Below are 20,533 nucleotides of genomic sequence, written 5' to 3' on the forward strand. Positions count from 1 at the left end.
CATTGAACCTCGTTGTGAAGAAGTCATTCTCCTTTCTGTTGTTTTCAATCCTTCTGATGATGCCAAAGAGGAAGTCTCAGTTTGGTGAGGAGACATCCATAACACCTCTCTAACGCTGCTGATCTCCCCATCAGAGGTGCTCCCCAGAGCGCAACACCTTCCTGCAATGTAATAATGGTATACGGTCTCCTAGTTGCCTGTTTAGGTAGGCGAGGCCAGTGGCGATCTCCAGTTTTCGTTTAAAGCAAATAAATGTGAGTGCGAGAGAAGCACTAGGAGTTCTTAGCTGTAAGTGTGTAGACTTCGGAACGGTACTGGGGTGGGCGGGTGGGGCGAGAAGTTAAGGATGGAGATAAGAGCAAGACTGGAACTGGGAATCAGTGGTGGGCTCTTAGAGGGAAGGAGAATCCCACATTGTTTCCCCGGAGATCACCTGCTGCCAAAGACCCCTGGGGAAACTAGCCCACGTCAAGCGTGTTTGAGTCTCCAATTAGGGCAGCAGTCTTTGTTTTTTGGTGGGCTGGCATGGGACCTCCCATCCTCCACCCTGCCTCAGACCAGTGCTCCTGTGGAGGGACAGGACATAGTCCCTCCCTTCCAACAGCAGCTCCATGGTCCCTTGAGGACCTTGGCACAGAGGTCATCCGTCCTGAGCCTCACGCACTGGGTGATGCTCTTTCCAGTAGGTCCGTGAGGTGCGAGCCCCGGCCCACAGCACACGTCCCCCTCTCTCCGTCCCAGGTCTGCCATCACCATATTTCCGCAGAGGACCGACGGTAAGCACGATTTCCGGGTCTGGAACTCTCAGCTGATCCGCTATGCCGGCTACAAGCAGCCCGATGGCTCTATCCTAGGGGACCCAGCCAATGTGGAATTCACAGAGGTATGTGCCCCCGTGGCCCCCGCCTGGGCTCTGAATCCCCCAAACTGGCTTCATCCACAGCCTTTTCTTACTTTAATGTTATCGTCATAGGGAAAGCGGCCATTGGGGTACCACTGACTCCTCTCCAGACCTCCTGCTCCTTTTGGCTGCCCCCACTCCGTCTGGTGCCCTTCCAGTTGGCCATTTGGTCATTTTGTTCCATTACCTCCCCCAGCTCTCATGATAGGAACTGTTGTCCCACTTCCCAGATGACTAGACTGAGCCTCACCATAGCCCACTGAGTTACCCAAAGCCATCAAATGAGCACAGAGAAAGCTGACGTGCAGTCCACATCTGCCTCCCACGAGCCGGAGAGGAGCTGACACGTATACCGGTTCCGAGCCGGGTACTACATCAGACTCCTATCATTCATTCATCTGTTTACCCGCTTCTAGCTACCCAGCCCTTCTTTGGATGGGCTTGTCTCTGCATCGTACCAAGACGACCCCAGTTTCTGGTGGCCCAAGTCCGTTCATAGAAGCCAGCAGGAACACGAACAGCACCATCTCCCCATCTGTGGAGCTGCAGACAGGTAGCGCAGGCAAAGCACCTGTGCCCGTAGGAGACACCGCAGGCAGACCCATGCCGAGAACGAGCTCGGGCACACAGCCCGGCTCCCTTCTTATTTATCACCCACTCATCCCCAGCTGAAGTTCATCTCTGTCCTTTCCTCAAACACCACCCCTCGGGACAGGGCTGGCAAGATCAAAGGCTTCTCCAGTCCCTCATGACAGCTGACTTCATTTGCATGTGGCTTTTCTTATTAAAATACTATTATGGAGGAGAAGGGGCTGTAACCAGGGCAACCAGGAGTTGCACCTGTGCTGATTCCGACTCAGCCAGACTCTCGGCTCCACTTGGCTGAGCGCTAACTGCAAAGTTGGCTGACCTTGTCCTCCTGGCCACCGGAACAGAAAGGCCCCAGCGTCTTCCTCCCCTTCTGTCTCCAGAAACCTTGCTGACAGCCCGTGTTCTCCTAAGCCCCTGATTTCGTACTTCCTCTTTCTACGGACACTGCAGACAGAAACACCCCAAACATAACCATAACCGTGTCTTTTGAAACCCACTCTCCCTGTGCAGCCCCTGGCCACGTGAGGCTTGTGAGCCCCGGAAAAATCCAAATTGAGGTGTGTCGTATTTGTAACATACACACCAGATCTCGAAGACTGAGAACAAAACAGAGAGTGGAAAATAGCTCATTAATAATTTTTATCTTGATTACATATGAAATAATATTGTAGATAATTTGGCTATTATATTTATTAAAAATTAATATACCCATTGAGTTAATAAATGTATTGACACTTGTTAAACGTCTTTTATTATAGTAATATTAATAATGTATTTAAGAATTTATCATCATGACATTAATGATAATTAATACATTTAATTATATGTTATATATATTTGATATATTTTTGGGAAAACTATATTACATATTTAACTTAAATGTTAAATATATTAGAATATATTGCTATCAGTATTTTATTTAATATAATATTGATAAGTTAATACCAATATAATAAATATTATAATTATGATGATTAGTAATTAATAATCAAATATTATTGGAATTAAAATATATTATTTAAATGAGCCTATTATTTAAATTATTTCACTTGCTTTATATTTTGGGCTCTTTTTTACTTTTTTAAATGTAGCTACTAAAGTGGGCCCTGGGTAGCTCAGTTGGTTAAGTGTCTGCTTTCAGCTCAGGTCATGAGGGATCGAGCCCCATATCAGGCTCCCTGACCAGCAGGGAGTCTGCTTCTCCCACTCACTCTAACTTTCTCTCTCAAATAAATAAAATCTTATTTAAAAATTAAAATTTAAAAAAAAATTAAGATTTAAGGGGCATCTCAGTGGCTCAGTTATTAGGCGTCTGCCTTCAGCTCGGGTCGTGGTCCCAGGGTCCTGGGATCGGACCCGCACCAGGCTCCCTGCTCAGCGAGAAGCCTGCTTCTCCCTCTCCCACTCCCCCTGTTTGTGTTCCCTCTCTGACTCTGTCTCTGTCAAGTAAATAAATAAAATCTTTTTTAAAGAATTAAAATTAAAAAATTTAAAATTTAAATTAAATTACATGTAGCTACTAAAAAACTTTCAATTACCGATGTGGCTTGCTTTATATTTCGATTCGACAGCTACTCTCACAGATGCGTTGATGCACAAATTCTGATCATTCCGCCCTCGTCAAATGTGGTAGGTTTTCTTTCTATCTCAGGGTACCCGATGCACGCAGTTCCGGAGTGCGGACCTAGGATGTGCCAGATCCTGGGCTCGAGGGTGGTGTCGATAAAACAGTCAGATTCCGCTCTTGCCATCCGGGAGTCCCCGGTGGGCAAGAACAACGTGGCCCAGAGCCTCCAGAGGAAAGTGCCGCTGGCCGGCTTGCACTGGGATCTCTGCGCCTCCTCCCACTGCCGCTGTGGCTGGGGGGCCTGGGGCATGATAGCGGTGGAGGAGGGGTGACCTGGCCACTTCTGGTTGCAGATCTGCGTCCAGCAGGGCTGGAAACCCCCAAGGGGCCGCTTCGACGTCCTGCCACTCCTGCTCCAGGCCAACGGCAACGACCCCGAGCTGTTCCAGATTCCCCCAGAGCTGGTGTTGGAAGTGCCTATCAGGCACCCCAAGTAAGAGGAGCTGGCAGGAGGAGGGAGGTAGGGGGGGATTCACCCAGTGCCCCTCTCTGCCTCTCCCTCTAGCCCAGACAGGCAAAAAGGGGGTCTTGGTTCCTTGCTCACAGTGGATTCCCCCAAGCAGTAAGTCGTCCTTGACCAGCCAGGGGATGACCGTCTCTTCTGAACCATAATCTCCCTCCTCACCCCACTCCTATGCAGTCAGCCGGGACCTGCCCTTTTCCAGCCTTTTTCCAGCATTCCAGAAAGCCAGAAGCACCTCCTGTCCTGTTGTGGGCACTCATTTTAAATAGAGCTGTTTAAAACTATGTGACCTGACGGGCCAAGTCCAGAAGGAATTTGGAGCCAGGAAGGAACTGTAAGAGCCGGGCCAGCAGCACGAGTGGAATTCACATTTTGAGAACGAAGGAAATCCATAGTGAGACCCTGACCTTGGAGGCAAAATGGAGTGGGGTGGGGCAAAAAGCTCAATAATCCAAATATTATTTTAATGCAATCTTTTTATAAAAATTTTTGTTTCAAAAAATTTATCAAAATTTCATTTTAAAATGTTTATGTGAAAATTTTAAATAAAGATGGGATCCAGGTCAGGACTGAGATTGAAGTAAAGCAAGCAAGGTGAGCCATGCATATGCAAGGTGAGACCTGTCTTTATTTAAAGTTTTGATGGCTTGTTGTGGATTTCTTTTTTGCACTCATTTTGTTTGGAAAACTTGGAGTTAATTTAGAATATAATATAAAGAAAAAAATAGTGCTAGTCTTGATTACTGGGTTTGTTAGAGCCCTCTTAAATTTTGCAGCCAAGGCTAGAGCCTTAATGACTTCACCCTCGTCCCATCCCTGGAGAGGGAGCATGTTTCCTGAGGCTCCTGACACTGCCCAGTATCTGGGAACTCACCCGATCTTCCCGGTGTAACCTGGTCTGCATTCATCAATGCATTCCATCAACATGGTTTATGAATCCTGCTCTGGGCCAGGCATTGTGCAACCCTTTATAGCTGGGTTGGTCGCTGCCTCCATGGTGTTCTCCGTCCCAAGAAGGAGAACTTAACACATACTCTTACCGAAATAAATATTTAATTCTAATAAAGTGCTACAAAAGAAATTTTATGATCCCCAGAGGCATCAAGCCACCTGACCCAGCCTAAACTGAGCGTCAGGGAGGGCTTCCAGAGTAAGTAACATTTTAGCTGAGAATTAAAGGTCAGGTAAGGGCTGGGCAGACACAGAAGAAAGAGAGAGGATCCCGGGAGGAAGGACATGCCGTGCAAAGGCCCTGGGGTAGGAAGGAATTTGGCAAGACTCCCTCCTGGATTAACTTTCAGAGTGGGTTCTGGAGATCAATAGCAGCCCAGTGCAGTGGCTCCCAGGCTTGCGTGTTCCTCCACATCACCTGGGAGACACGTTAAAAATGCGTATCATTGGGCCTGGCTGTGGATCCTGCGATCCTACCGGTCTGAAATGGAGCTCAGGGGTCAGGGGCTAACCTAGCGAGCCCCAGGAGGCCGCTGGCATTTCCACATCCCAGGACTCCTGCTGCCCCGCCCACGCGTCTGCCTGAGACTCCTGCCCGGTGGTGAGCTGGGCCGTGTCGCTCTCTGCAGGTTTGAGTGGTTCAAGGATCTAGGCCTGAAGTGGTACGGCCTCCCCGCTGTGTCCAACATGCTGCTGGAGATTGGCGGCCTGGAGTTCAGCGCCTGCCCCTTCAGTGGCTGGTACATGGGCACGGAGATCGGCGTCCGCGACTACTGTGACAACTCTCGATACAACATCCTGGAGGTGAGGTCCCTCCCTGGCCATCGCGATGGGCAGGCAGGAGACAGAGGGGGCGGGCCCAGTGCTCTGTCCCCACATCTGAGCTTTGGGTCTTGGAAACCTGCAAAGGTCAGAACAGAGGCTGCGCCGCGGGTGAAGCCCCGGGTAATCCCAGAGCATCCGCAGCGGGAACGGCGCAGGGGCTGTGAGCTAGGCACTGTGCCAAGCACTGTGTATCACCTCTGCGTCTGATAATCGCCATTTCACAGATGAGGAAGCTGAGGCCTTTCAGAGGTTAGAGTGACAGGCTCAAGGTGGGGATGAGAACTCAGTCTGCCTTATGGTCCAAGTTCCTAACCATCCGGCTTACACAGCCTTTTATTGGAATGGCTTGAAAATGACCCATGAACTCGGGACGTTTCTTGCCTGGCAACGGTGTGTCAGCAAATGCATGTCTCCGTGGAGAGTCTGATTCCCTCCTTGGCTGAGTCATCCTCATCTACTAAGGGCTGCTAGGGTGGCGTCTGGAGCTCAAATCTGGCGAAAGCCTCAGGATAGCTGTGGTCTTGCCAGCAACTGTTACTCCTAACAGCTGTCTGCCGTGGCCGGCAGTGTTTCAAAAGGAGGCAAAAGAAACAGAGAAGTTAAGCACTGGGCCTATGTCACACAGTAAATAAGGAAGACTGGAACTCATAATCGAGCATTAGGTTTCTGTTGTTAAAATCTATGGGTGTGGGATGCCTGGGTGGCTCAAATCGGTTAAGTGTCTGCCTTCAGCTCAGGTCATGATCCCAGGGTGCTGGGATTGAGCCCCGCATCGGGCTCCCTGCTTAGTGGGGAGTCTGCTTCTCCCTCTCCCTCTGCCGCTCCCCATGCCTGTGACTGTTCTCTCCCTCTCTCTCTCTCTCACTCTAATAAATAAGTAAAATCTTTAGAAATAATAATAACAAAATAAAGTCCATGGGTGTTCACATGGATGACCTTGAAGACGTTGTGTTAAGTGAGATACGTCAGAGAAAGACAGATGCTTTGCGATATCTCTTGTATGTGGACTCTAAAAGAGCCAAATTCATAAAAAGAGAATAGAATGCTGGTTACCAGGGGCTGGTGGGTGGGGGAGTTAGGGAGGAGATGTTTCAGGGTGCAAACTTGCAGCGGAAAGATAAATAAGTTCTGGAAATCTAATGCAGAGAAGAGTAATTATAGTCAACAATACTGAATTATAAACTTCAAAGTTGCTAAGAGACTGGGTCTTAATTGTTCCCAACACAGAAAAAGAAATAATAATTATGTGACATGATAGAGGTGTTAACTCACAGTGGTAATCATGTCGCACTGTAGAAATGTATCAAACCGGCACCTTAAGTCTGTACACCTAAAACTCACACCAATGTTCTATGCCCACGATGTCTCAATTTTTTAAAAAATCCCATCGGTATCAGCTTGGCAACGGAAGCCAGGGGTCCTCAGCCTTGCCACACACTGGAATAACCTAGGGGACTATATTATGCCTGAGTCCCACTCACCGGGATTCAGATATAATTGCTCAGGGATAGAGCCTCAATACCAGCATTTTTCAAAGCTCCCTAGAAGATTCTACTGGGCAGCCACTGATCTCTGCAAACTTACGGCAGGAAAGGAAAAGACGTTTCAGGCAATTTCCATAGATGTGGCTCCAATGACATTTGGGGAATTTTTTTTTTTTAATCATAGAGTCTTTTTTTTTCCCCCTGTAACTGCTTTTTCCCCCTGTAACTGCTTTCCATTCTTTTTTTTTTTTTTTTTAAGATTTTGTTTATTTATTTGACAAAGAGATCACAAGTAGGCAGAGAGGCAGGCAGAGAGAGAGGAGGAAGCAGGCTCCCTGTGGAGCAGAGAGCCCGATGCGGGGCTCGATCCCAGGACCCTGAGATCATGACCAGAGCTGAAGGCAGAGGCTTAACCCACTGAGCCACCCAGGCGCCCCTGCTTTCCATTCTTGTAACCACAGTAATGGTGGGGAAGTTACAATGGCAACTTCATGGCCACAGGCACTTTGCTCTCTCATAAGATAACTCAAGTTTTGTATGTATTTATGTAAAGCGGAAAATTTCTTTCTTTCTGTGGATGTGTCACTGCCAAAGGTCCACAGCAGACCCGAGCACCCCAGCCGCAAAGAATGGATTAATACGAGATCTGCTTTCGTGGTCTCTGCTTACATTTCCATGTAGGCAGTCCTCCCCGAGTAACTTAAATGAGACACACTCCCGTGCCAGCCCTCCCAGTCCACTCTCTGTTACGTACAAATGTTGACAGCTGGGCTGGGAAGCCGTTTCCCCAAACCTGAGAAATTGTCGCCTCCTAGCCCCATAATGAGACCTGGGCTCCCACAAGTGACTAGAATTGACAGAGGAAGGAAAAGCAAAGATCTAATTAATGAATTTGCCGTTGGATCTTCCCCACTCCTGACATCAGCCCCTGGTTCAGCTCGAGTAGTCAGGAGCTGGTTTGTTTCCATTGTAGCCAATGCAGTCGGCTAGCTGGGTAGCTGCTTTTGGGTGTTGGAGGTTGGGCCCCTGCCTGGGCCCCAGCTCCAAGGCCAAATGGCTCTATGGATCTCTCTGAGCCTCAGTTTCCTTATCTGTCAGATAGACTCAAGGCAGGTGTTCCCCTGAGCTCAGAACCCCTGCGATGTGGATCCCAAGCATGGCTACTCTCCACACATAAAGCAGGATCGGTGGAGAGCTTTTCCTTCTAGAAAGCAGATGATTCACTTCCAGACCCACTCTTCTGCTTAAAACCCTCCAAAGACCCTCTCCATGATATTTGGAATGAAATCCTGACTCCTAGGTTTATCCCAGATCCTGCACGATCCAGTCCTGCCTCTCTCTCCCACCAACTCCCATGGCTGACTGCTCCCGCCCCTCAAATACACTGGCCTTCTTCTATATCTCAGATGGTACAAGCCTGATCCCACCTCAGGGTCTTTGCACCTGCTGTTCTCTCTGCCTAAAACCTTCCCTCCATAGACCTTGCTTCTTCTCATCATCTGGGTCTCACCCGATAATGCCACCTAACAGTGGGTCTTTCCTGACTATCCTAGCTCAGTCAGCCCCCTTATCCCTCTTCATCTCCCTTCCTTGTCTTATTTTCTCCCTAGGAATTAGCATTTATCACAATATTAACTGTCTCTCTCCCTCACTAGAAGGTAAGCTCAAAAATAAAACGGCCACCCAAGTCACTCTAGCTTTCTACTACCAGTGGGTTCTCAATAGAAAAGTCTTTTGAGTGAGTTTGTCAGCCTGGCAGTGAGTTGGCTACTTGGTGAAGGAGTTCATTGGTAGCCCTGTCTCTCCTGCGGTGGCCCAGCCTGTGAGTCTGTGTTTCGTTTCTGTTTCAGGAAGTGGCCAAGAAGATGAACTTGGACATGAGGAAGACGTCCTCCCTGTGGAAGGACCAGGCGCTGGTGGAAATCAACATTGCTGTTCTCTATAGCTTTCAGGTAGCGCAGAGCACACGCCCTGGTTGGAAAGTCTCCAGGGGGCACTAAAGCCTTCCAGAGGCTTGGAGCAGAAGGTCAAGAGACCTGGCTACCAGGAGGGGGGAGATCTGTTCACCAGCAAGTTCTACTTCCCAACACACATGCCTTGATCTCCATTTTGGATCTTGGGTGGAGACCATTGGAGGAAGAGATGAAAAATGGGGGAGGGGCATTGGGACTTGTTGCTTCTGATTTATTGGAATTGGGACGGCAGGCGTCCTCTGTGTCTTGCCACCTCTTTGGGGTTCAGACTATCACATAATGGACACGAATACCCATCTTCGTTATCAGAAGCATATCGTCCCTCTGAATGTGTGGATCTATGGGAGGTGGAATTACATAGGATGGCTGTAGAATTTAGTATCTAAACCATGAGACTTTTGAGAGCAAAAGAAGACATTGCTAATAATTATGCCAGAGTGACAGGCATTAGCTGGCCTTCTCCCAGGCAGAAGTCTATAGAAGACTGTAGAATAGAGATCACTCTCTGTAATAACACCAGCTAGCTCTGTCTCTGGGGACTGAGAGTCTGGGAACCTAGTCATCTGTGGAAGGCACACACAGTAGAATGAATGGATCAAGTCATGGGTAGATGTGAATACGGACCATGGGCCTCCATGTCAGGCATAGGGAGAATGGGCACACGTAGGAACATCCCAGGGAGGAGACAGGTTGAGTTGGCATGAGGGGGAAGGAAGTCCCCTCTTCTCTCTCAAGTGTGGAGGAGTGGGTTTTGGGGAGTCATTGAGAAGGATGGAGCATAGTTCTATGGGCTGGAGGCCTGGCATGAATACCGGTGAGCCAGAGATAGGAGGGACATGAGCGGGATGAGGAATTGAGGAAGGAAGATGCAGAAAGGAGCAAGGGTTTGTGGACAGAGAGGGAAAGCGCTCTTCAGACAAAGTTCAAATCCAGACCAGCCAACCAGCACAGGCCCCGGGGGGCGGGTTACCTAGATAGGCAATCCACCCACCTCCACTGCAATTTCTGTGTCTTAATTTTAATAAACTCCTCCTGAGTACTTAAAAATGTTTAAGAGGATTTTATATCAGCACCGTAAATGGAGGGTCAGTATCAGTTGCCATAAATAGAAGGCAATTATAATACTAAATAAATTAATAAGCAAACAAACACAAGGGAAACAATACAGAGTTGTTAAATTCTGGCTAGTGCTGCCTGAGGTTCCTCTCTCTGGTGAAAAATGGCAGTGGGGAAGGAAAGAGAGAGGAAAATTGGCAAGAGAGGCGTTAAAAACGGATTAGTACCAAAAGGAGACTCTCCCTTGGGTACAACTGAGAGGGACGTGTGGAGAATCACTTCACACTGCCTCACGCCATCTCCGGGACCCCCCTCTGGGAAACGCTGCTCACTGGGGACGGGAGTCCTGAAATAACCCAGCTTCCTTTCCTTCCTGACTCCCCATCCCCTCTCCTCCCACAGAGTGACAAAGTGACCATCGTTGACCACCACTCAGCCACCGAGTCCTTCATTAAGCACATGGAGAATGAATACCGCTGCCGGGGGGGCTGCCCTGCTGACTGGGTGTGGATTGTGCCCCCCATGTCCGGCAGCATCACCCCGGTCTTCCACCAGGAGATGCTCAACTACCGGCTCACCCCCTCCTTCGAATACCAGGTCCTGCCCCTCTCTGCCTCTTTGGTGCTAAATCTTCAATATTTGCTTCAAGCATGTCTGAATTCAGACTTGCTCTTTGGGAACTCAAGGGCACCATGGCCAATGTGGCTGGTGGCTACCATATTGGCCAGCACAGCTCTAGCTCAGAGACTAATGGGGTCCCCAGGAGAGTGTTTGAGAGGGACCAAGGGCTGAGTGGAAAGGTCTTGATGGACAATGCAGGGAGACTGGACCAGCCATTCTATACAAAGACTGCTATGTACACCAGCAGCAGAATCAGTCCCTTCAAGGACTGAGGGTTGGACATAGCTGGGCAGCCACAGACACCCAGGAAGTCCTGAGTGTCCCCTGAGGGGAACTAGACTTCCTCACTGCACTGACCATGGTCCTTTCTTCCCAGCCTGAGCCTTGGAACACCCACGTCTGGAAAGGTACCAATGGGACCCCCACAAAGCGGCGAGCCATCGGCTTCAAGAAGCTGGCAGAGTAAGTCTCCTCAAGTGGGTGGAGGATAGAAGTGCCTCCAAACTCAGAGAGTCCCAAAAGAGGATGCTGGGCAGATGCATGTGCCTCTGACCCCTCATGTGACGTGACTTCTCCATCTTCTCTGACCCCCTCATGCCTTCTTTGCCTGAGGGTCTGAGATGTGGATGTTGCTTCAACTTTTTTCCTTCCCAACCTCACGTTCCTCACTTCCATGTCCTAAATTCTTGTCTGAAGGGCAGTGGCCTATTGATAGGCCAGCTCTCCTGAAAATGACAAGAGTGGTTCTAGTAATAATAATAATGATGTAGATTTGTAACATTTGCCAATTTCCATGGTGTAACTACTCCTCCATGGCCAATTTCAAGCTACCAACAGGAAGTCACTGAACCCAGAGGCAGGAGGAACTGGGATGAGCCATCTCAAGAGGGCTCTCACCCAGGGCTGAACTCTAACATCACTCGTTCATTCATTCATTCATTTGGCCAAGAAATGAATACTGAGGGTCTCCCTTGTGCCAGGCACTGTGCTGATCTCCAGGGATGCCTGATGAGCCAGATCAAGGTTGTTCCTTTCAAAGCTCACAAACGTTCATTTTCCAAGAATCACACAAATACAGTAAACATTGCAAGTGCCATTGAGGGCTGATTCATGGTGCCGTGTAGAGAGCTAACCGAGTTTGGGAGGTCAGAGAGGGTTTCCTTCAAAAGATGACAGTTGGGCTGTCATGAATGAGATGAAATGAGATGAATGAGATGAAAAGACTTAACTGAGGGAAGGAGGGAGGGAAAGAGGTTATGGGCCAAGTCACCAAAGAGTAATAATTCCTGGAGAATGTGTGGCCAACCAAGGGACCCGCTGACTAATGATGTGGGAGGTGACCGAGATGATCCGATGGGGAGGTCAGCCTTCTCCTACAGAAAATGAACTCCACGGACCCCGTCAGCACAGACCCCTGTTTGGAGTTAACCTTTTGGCAGAGGATCTGGGCATGCATTGAGCGGCTCTTCCATCAGCACCCTCTGGTCCAGAACCCTCAGGGTGCAGTCCCTGCAGATGCCATCCATTCCATGAACCCCAGAAGCAAGGCCCTGGTGGGTCCTGCAGGGACTCCAAACTAGGTTCTAGCTCCGTTAACATGGCTCATACCATGTCTCTCCCTCTGTCTTCCTCCCCTCTCTCTCCTTCCACCTAACCCCTGTCTTCCAGCCACACAAGAACACATCAGCAACCATTCTTTCCCTAACAAGAGAATCACAGATATTCTCGGGGAGGGCAGCCTTTGGCTTCACTTCAGTTCAACTGTTTCGGGAAGAAAAAGGAAGAAGAAATCTAAAACATTAATTGCACTATTAAGTGTGGGATAGAAACAATGGTAGTTAATTATAGATGCTTTTTTATGCTCTGATCACTCAAAGGGAATCCTCCAGACACCTTTTATTCTTTTCTGTTTCTCCCCCTGAGCTCGGGGTCCTCCTGCAGTGTGGGTGGTTTCCCTGATTCTCAAAAATGTATTTACCACCAATCATCCCTAGGTGGGGGTAATTAACAATTTGCCTACTCCGAGGATCCTCGTTGGACCAGGGATGCTGGCTCAGGAGGTGAGCCCAGGCCTTCCTGAGCCTCTGCCTGTCTGCCACCCCTATGCCCTCATCAACAGGAAGGAAGGAACCCAGGTTCTGAATTCTCCATTGAACTGGAAAGAGCCTAGCCTTGCTATTCAAATTCCCCAGGGCTTTGGTGGGAACAGCATCTTTAAAATTCATTTCCGGGGCGCCTGGGTGGCTCAGTGGATTAAGCCGCTGCTTTCGGCTCAGGTCATGATCTCAGGGTCCTGGGATCGAGCCCCACATTGGGCTCTCCGCTCAGCAGGGAGCCTGCTTCCTCCTCTCTCTCTGCCTGCCTCTCTGCCTACTTGTGATCTCTCTCTCTGTCGAATAAATAAATAAAATCTTTTAAAAAAAATAAATAAAATAAAATTCATTTCCTCTTTCGATGGATATTTATTTAGTGCCCGTAAGCTATCAGGCTCTGTGCAAGACCCTGAAGATGAAGCCTGATTTAGCCCTTCCTTCATGGATTTATAAACCTCTAAAATTCCTTCTAACTCAATACCTAGTGATTTATTAGTGATATATTCTCTCTCTCTCTCTCTCTCGTGCGCACACACACACACACACACACACACACACACTAGAATAAAAGCTTCATGACAGCTACATGTCTATATTTTTCAGCTTGTATAACTATGCCCTGCACGTGAGTTAGCACCCAACAAACCTTTGATGAATGAATGAAGGATCATATATGGGGGCCATGCTTGGCAAACCAAGGTTCTCAAGACTGGGATTGGTCAACCAAGGAACAAACTAACAAAACTAACAAACCATGTTAGCTCATGACTAGTTGCTCTGGAGGGGTTTATTAAAGGGGTCAATATGTTGCTAGACTTGGGCTTCTAGTGTCCCTGAAACCATCAGAGATCAAGAGAGTAAGTTCTCGGGCGCCTGGGTGGCTCAGTGGGTTAAAGCCTCTGCCTTCAGCTCAGGTCATGATCCCAGGGTCCTGGGATCGAGCCCCACATCAGGATCTCTGCTCAGCAGGGAGCCTGCTTCCTCCTCTCTCTCTCTGCCTGCCTCTCTGCCTACTTGTGATCTCTGTCAAATAAATAAATAAAATCTTAAAAAAAAAAAAAAAGAGAGAGTAAGTTCTCTCCCACTACATTTCAGGGTTCATGGTTCTTGCCCAAAAGCCCCAGTCTAACATCTTCCCTCCTTTCTACATTTCCCATTTCCTCTCCATCCTCTTCTCCCCAGAGCCGTCAAGTTCTCGGCCAAGCTCATGGGGCAGGCAATGGCCAAGAGGGTCAAGGCGACCATCCTTTATGCCACAGAAACGGGCAAGTCGCAGGCCTATGCTAAAACCTTGTGCGAGATCTTCAAACATGCCTTTGATGCCAAGGTGGGTCGGGGGTAGCGCCAGTTCCCTGGCCCTTCGTGGGGAACACAGTTGAGAAGGGACGGAGGGAGGTCAACAGAGAAGAACCTAGAGAATGGATGAAAGCACATCTCGAGGTCCCCTTCGGCATGCACATGCATATTGGCATAAATTGCAGGGGACTTTGAGGCCCGTCTTCCATGTCCTTCCAGGAGAGTCCAGGAATCACAAAATGAAACCCCATCTCAGAGCCAAATCTTAGAGGGTTTATGAGAAAACCTGGGGTGAGTTTGGAAAGCTCTGCATTAAACACAGTTCAGTCTCAGAGCCTTCAGTTAGCAAGTCCATACAGTTGACCCTTGTACAACATGGGGGTCGGGGTGCTGAAAATCTGCATATATCTTTCGACTCCCCCCAAACTTAACTACTTAAATAGTCTGTTGCTGACCAGAAGCCTTAATGATAACATGAACAGTTGATAAACACCTGTTTTGTATGCTGTATGTATTATATACTCTATTCTTACGGTGAAGGAACCTAGAGAAAATGTTATTAAGAAAACGAGAAGGAAGAGAAAATGCATTGACAATACTGTACCATATTTATTGGGAAAAACCCACATATAAGTGGACCCATGCAGTTCAAACCCATGTTGTTCAAGGTCTACTGTATTCTAATCTCCAAATGAAAAGGGGTTGGAATATAAGCATGTTAGTTCATGGCTCACCTCTTTTCAAGGAGCCTCTCACGGGACTGGGTTTCCCCAGAACCTACTTAGAGAAACGTTGCTCAAGACATGCTAGGATATAGGGCAATAATCTTCCTTACGACAGGAATCTCAGACTTACTTGGCCCAGGTCCCATGCTGATGGAGGGAGGATTAGCAAGGAGTCTAAGCAGACCTGGTCAAAGCCAGCTGGGCCATTCCCAGTCTAAATGTGGTCAAGAAGATTCCAGGATCATTTAGGTATAAGCCCAAGGATCTCAATCAAGATCTCTATTAGCGGCCAACCCCTTCCACCATCGCCCCCAGGTTCTTTATGGTCCTTCAGGCCACTGTGACCATAGAAAGGCCCCACACTGCCAAAAAAAAAAAAAACTTCTAGTTCTGCCCACTTGAGCCCATCGAAATAGTGACACCCAGAACTTTTGATTCTTCTTCCAAAGGAGATAGCTCAAGATGACTCATCTTTTTCTTCTGTCTCTCTTCTTCTCCTTCCCCCATCACTTTTTGTTCTCTCTTACCTCCTCTCCTTGTCACATTCTCCCTTCCTCTCCCCCCCTTCCTTCATCCTCACCCTCTTAGGTGATGTCCATGGAAGAATATGACATTGTACATCTGGAACATGAAACTCTCGTCCTCGTGGTTACCAGCACTTTTGGCAATGGAGACCCCCCTGAGAATGGGGAGGTAAGATGACCTTTCACCTGTTCTAGCATGTTCTCCATTGGGGTGGGGGTGGGGAGGAAGGACAGCAGGTATACCTGCCGGTCACCAGCAAATCCTCCCAGAGCCTCAAAAGCCCATGACTTCGATTTGGATCCAAGTTCCACAAAGATTGGACAATTCCAAGACCTCAGTCTCATGATGTCTGCTGAGGAGTCGATCCTCAGTGAAAATGCTCTCTCCTGAGTGAGCTGCCGTGCTTTGGAATGGATGCCCCAGTCAGGACTTTGACATCCCCTGCTCCAGATAAGAGAAGCGGGGATGGTATTTTTATAGAGAGAAAGCCACAGTGGGGATTTGTGTGCTGGGGGTAGCGGGTCCACACCTGCAGTTGCTTCATCAGCGTGTCCTTCCACGTGTACTCACACACGTGAAAGACACAGCCGACCAGCCCGAACCCCTGATTGTCCCTAGCATCCTGGCCCCCAGAGGCTTCAGGCATGTGCCTGATGTGTCAGCCAGGACCCCGGACGCCCAACCCTGTTCCGGGTTTCTAAGTCCCTGCTCCATGTTTCAGTCATCTCTTTTGGCTTCCAGAAATTCGGCTGTGCTTTGATGGAAATGAGGCATCCCAACTCTGTGCACGAGGAAAGGAAGTAAGTGAATCAGGGTCACATCACACACTCGGTGGAGGGGGTAACTGAAGATTGTCTTTTGGCATCTGGGGTTCACTTTTTTGGGGGGGGGGTTCACATTTGAGTGCGGGCTGGTTTTTGTGACCTAAGGTCCACTTGTGAGCAATGTTAGCTGGTGGGTGTTGGGGGCTCACTGGGGCTCACGTTCTGGCTCCTCAGGTGACTTTACTGTCCTGTGCCTCAGTTTCTTTTTCCATCAAATAGGACTTGCTATACCTGCCTTAACTTCTTAACTTGTAAGAACCGAGGGAGAAAATAGATGTGGGCGTCTTTTGAAAACTCAGGACCCCCTAAGTGTAGACCCTGGTTCTTATTATCTTTCCACTTTGGAAACATACATTTGAAATCAGTGAAAATGAGTTTCTTTCCCCAGAACTGTTCCATGGGATGCTCCTGGTGGAGTTCTAGCTAGTATAGAGGTTGAGTTCCGAAGATGAGATACCTCATAAGGCAAAAAAACAAACAAAAAACCAAAAAGAAAACAACAACAACAACAAAAACTGTAGCCAAAAGATGTTCGTGGTGAAATTGCGTCCCAGTGCAGGGTTGGATTCTAAAGAACCCTTATTTCATAAGGGGGCCTGTCATCACGAGTACCCTTGCAAAGCCGTAAGTCCTGCATAAAGCAGAGAACATAGGGCACATGCATGCCGAGCTCTCTTTCAAGGAGCCCGATATGGCATCTCCTCCAGCACAGAGTGTAGCAAATGCCTTAGCTGACTGGTGTTTAGAGACCGTGGTCCACAGAAAACCTCTCCTAGTTTTCTCCTTAGCAAAGCACCTGTTGCAGAGCTCACATACGTTCCATTCCCAAGGGATAGCTGCATCCCTCCTGCTCAGCCATCTTTGTCCTTGCTCTCCCTGCCCCTCTCCTTTCCAGGTGACCATCACAGGCTCCCCCTCACCCCTCCTTCAGGGAGAGAGAGGGCACCATCCGTTCTCCCCTCTAGGTACCCGGAACCCTTGCGTTTCTTTCCCCGTAAAGGGCCTCCCCTCCCCCAAGGTGATCCAGGAGTCCGTGGTCTGGCTGCAGCCCGTGACAGCCAGCAGAGGTAGAGTGTGTGTGTGCTGTGTACATGGGCGTGTGTGCCCTATGTTCGTGTATGCATGCGGGGGGGTGTGCGCCCAATGCCCAAGCATCCAAGGCCACATCGGCGTCTCAAGGAGACCTGAGTCCTAACCCAGGCTGTGCCACTAACGCACCAAGCAACCTTGAGCAAGGCATTTGACCTCTCTGGGCCTCAGTCTTTCTCATCTGCCAAATGGGGAGAAACCATCTCTGCCCCAGCCACTTCTGGGAGTGGCTGAGAGGGTCAAAAGATAAAAACAAAGAGGAAAGCGGTTGGAAAAACCTCAAACCTCATACAAATACATGTGCCGTTATTTTTAACCCACGAGCATTAACCATCCCTCCCACACTAACAACACAGCACCCCCGATATGTTGCATGACTTATTTGCAGAAATGACTCAATGTGAGACTATTTTAGGGCAGAAAATACACTTACATATATTTAGAACTTTCCTGATGCTGGAACGAAAACTTTGAAGAACGTCCAGCTCAGAAGCCCTGCCTGCCAGAACAGGCAGTGTCTTTTTTTGTCTTTTGCACTCGGATTTGTTTGCGGGATGTCATTTTGTTTTGGTTTGGGTGTTGGGCTTTTGTTTGGGGGCGGGGGAGGAGGGAGTCGTTTTGTTTTCTGGTCTTGGGGTTTTGTTTTGCTTTATGTTTTGTTTGTTTGTTGTTGTTTTTCTTTGCCTGAAAACAACACTTCCCACTTTTGGAGGAGAACAGGGAAACTGGATCTTTCTTTGAAGTCTCAAGGCTTCCGAGACTCTCATGCTGAGGTCTGCGTCCCAGTGACATCTTCCTTCCCCTTCAATCCCCTTCAGAAGAGTTTAATAAAAAATTCAGTCTCTTTTCATGCCATGTCTCAGTGCTAGAACGTTTTCCACATTTCCTTGAAATGGGAAATGTGACAGCTCCCTGAAACGTCCAAGGTCCCTAACTTGATGGAGTGAGAGCATCGAAAGGGAGTTGTCTGACACAATCCGGGAAAACTTTCTAGGGTAGTGTAACTCGTCTACAACTGTGCTATCCAGTATGGCAGCCACTAGCCACACGTGGCTCCTGAGCGCTTAACACATAGACTAGCGCAAGCGAGGAACAGAATATTTAACTGTGTTTCTTTTGAATCCATTGAACTTTATGTTTCGGTAAATGCACAGAGCTACCATAGCGGGCAGCACAAGCTAGTTCTTAGCTGGCTGGCTAAGACTGACTTAGCTCCTGGCTGCTCAGACTGAGGTCTGGGGACTGACAACTTTGGCATCTCTTGGGTACTTCTTAGAAATGCAGAACCTCACCCTGCCCAGATCACTGAATTAGAATCTGCCCTTTAACAGCATTCCAGAAGGATTTGTGTGCTCATCACAATTTGGCAAGCTAAGAAGTGTAGTCTAATGGTCAGGGAATAGTCTCTTTGTGACTTTTTTTCCCATTAAATCATTTTGACCATCTTGCTCTCAAGATTCCTGAGTCGAGTGTGGTCAGAAACCTTTTAAATACACGTGGTGTCATGTGCACGTGGCTAGCTGTCATCATGGTGGATGAAGGTAAGTTGATCCATTCTGGAAGAGTCCATAGAAGTTTTATGGTCTCAACATGCGAGAGAAAGTCCTGAAATAGGACTGGTCATTTGAAGATCCTCTGGGGTGTCGACCTCAACAAGCAGTTCCAAGTCAGGACTCACGGGCTCTCTTCTGTTTTGGCAGGAGCTACAAGGTCCGATTCAATAGCGTTTCCTCATATTCTGACTCCCATAAATCATCGGGTGACGGGCCAGACCTCAGAGACAACTTCGAAAGTGCTGGACCCCTGGCAAACGTGAGGTGAGCAAGGACTGAGGGCATCAGGGAAGACATCTTGGTGAGCTGGATTCAGCTGCAAAGTGAGCTCTTTGTGAGGGGGTCTGCCTCCAATTTCCAACCTTCTCTTGAATAGCCAGCTGTATTATCATTGTCTGGTGACTCCTCCCGACCTGTTTAAGCACACTAGCTGGGCTCTCCTCTCACCTCTTCCTAAACACACTCTCAGAGCTCCATCGCCCAAATCTCAGCCCATCCTCCTGTGTGCTGAAGGTTGTTGGTCCCTAGAAATTACTCAACGAGCTACGCTTCCCGGTGATATGTTTTACACCTGATGGAAGCTTCTGGAGACATCTCCGCCATGCCCCAGTGGCTCTCAACCCTGCACACACATCAAAATCATCTGGAGATGTTTGCAATATACCAATAACCAAGCCCCATTTCCAGAGATTCTGATGTAGTTCATCTAGAACTGGGCCCAAGTATCGCCTTTTACTTTCTTAGTTTCCCAAGTGACTCTAATGTGACTGACTCTAATGTGCGGTCAGATGCAAAAAATGTGAGCGCAACCCCGTGTTTACCAAAGTACAGGGGTCACACACCAAGAGGTCATTTTTTTTTTAAGATTTTATTTATTTATTTGACAGAGAGAGGGATCACAAGTAGGCAGAGAGGCAGGCAGAGAGAGAGGAGGAAGCAGGCTCCCCGCGGAGCAGAGAGCCCGATGCGGGGCTCGATCCCAGGACCCTGAGATCATGACCTGAGCCGAAGGCAGCGGCTTAATCCACTGAGCCACCCAGGCGCCCCCCAAGAGGTCATTTTAGGTAGGGCACAGACAGATATTTTGTATTTCAACAGTTGTGAATTCAGTTCGACGAGAAAGAAAGAAACTGGATGTCACATCCTTGGTTTCGCCGATGTTAGTTAACACAAGGCTAACGTAAGCCGAGCATCTGGGCCTGGCTGCAAATCTTCCTGAACTTTGCTAACCGAAGCTTCTCATACCTGCTCACAGCAATGCTTGGTAGATGAATTCACATCACGGGGTCCTAGATATTGAAGTTTTGTCCAGCGGTACCCTTTTTTTTTTTAATTTTATTTTCAGTATTCCAAGATTCATTGTTTATGCACCACACCCAGTGCTCCATGCAATACGTGCCCTCCTTAATACCCAACACCAGGCCCTCCCAACCCCCCATCCCCCTCCAAAACCCTCAGTTTGTTTCTCAGAGTCCACAGTCTCTCATGGTTCGTCTCCCCCTCCAATTCCCCCAATTCACTTTTCTTTTCCTTCTCCTAATGTCCTCCGTGTTATTCCTTATGCTCCACAAGGAAGTGAAACCGTATAATTGATTCTCTCTGCTTGATTTATTTCACTCAGCATAATCTCCTCCAGTCCCGTCCACGCTGATACAAAGTTGGGTATTCATCCTTTCTGATGGAGACATAATACTCCATTGTATATATGGACCATATCCTCTTTATCCATTCGTCCATTGAAGGGCATCTTGGCTCTTTCCACAGTTTGACGATTGTGGCCATTGCTGCTATGAACATTGGGGTACAGATGGCCCTTCTTTTTACTACATCTGTGTCTTTGGGATAAATACTCAGTAGTGCAATTGCAGAGTCATAGGGTAGCCCTATTTTTAATTTGTTTTTTTCTTTTTTTTTAAATATTTTATTTATTTGACAG

The 20,533-nt window shown here is 48.3% G+C and overlaps 1 protein-coding gene across 1 annotated transcript in view; it reads left to right on the top strand.

Moving 5' to 3' along the window:
• Positions 1-20,533, top strand: part of NOS1 (nitric oxide synthase 1) — a 111,440-nt gene that overhangs the window by 60,612 nt on the left and 30,295 nt on the right. The window contains exons 8-17 of the mRNA XM_046025871.1: positions 742-883; positions 3,413-3,552; positions 5,163-5,337; positions 8,693-8,794; positions 10,274-10,468; positions 10,869-10,954; positions 13,768-13,912; positions 15,195-15,299; positions 15,873-15,931; positions 18,745-18,861. Coding sequence (XP_045881827.1) covers positions 742-883; positions 3,413-3,552; positions 5,163-5,337; positions 8,693-8,794; positions 10,274-10,468; positions 10,869-10,954; positions 13,768-13,912; positions 15,195-15,299; positions 15,873-15,931; positions 18,745-18,861 — 1,266 coding nt within the window. The remainder of the gene's footprint in view (positions 1-741; positions 884-3,412; positions 3,553-5,162; positions 5,338-8,692; positions 8,795-10,273; positions 10,469-10,868; positions 10,955-13,767; positions 13,913-15,194; positions 15,300-15,872; positions 15,932-18,744; positions 18,862-20,533) is intronic.

Source organism: Meles meles, chromosome 12, assembly GCF_922984935.1.
Source record: "Meles meles chromosome 12, mMelMel3.1 paternal haplotype, whole genome shotgun sequence".
Taxonomy (NCBI): Eukaryota; Metazoa; Chordata; class Mammalia; order Carnivora; family Mustelidae; genus Meles; species Meles meles.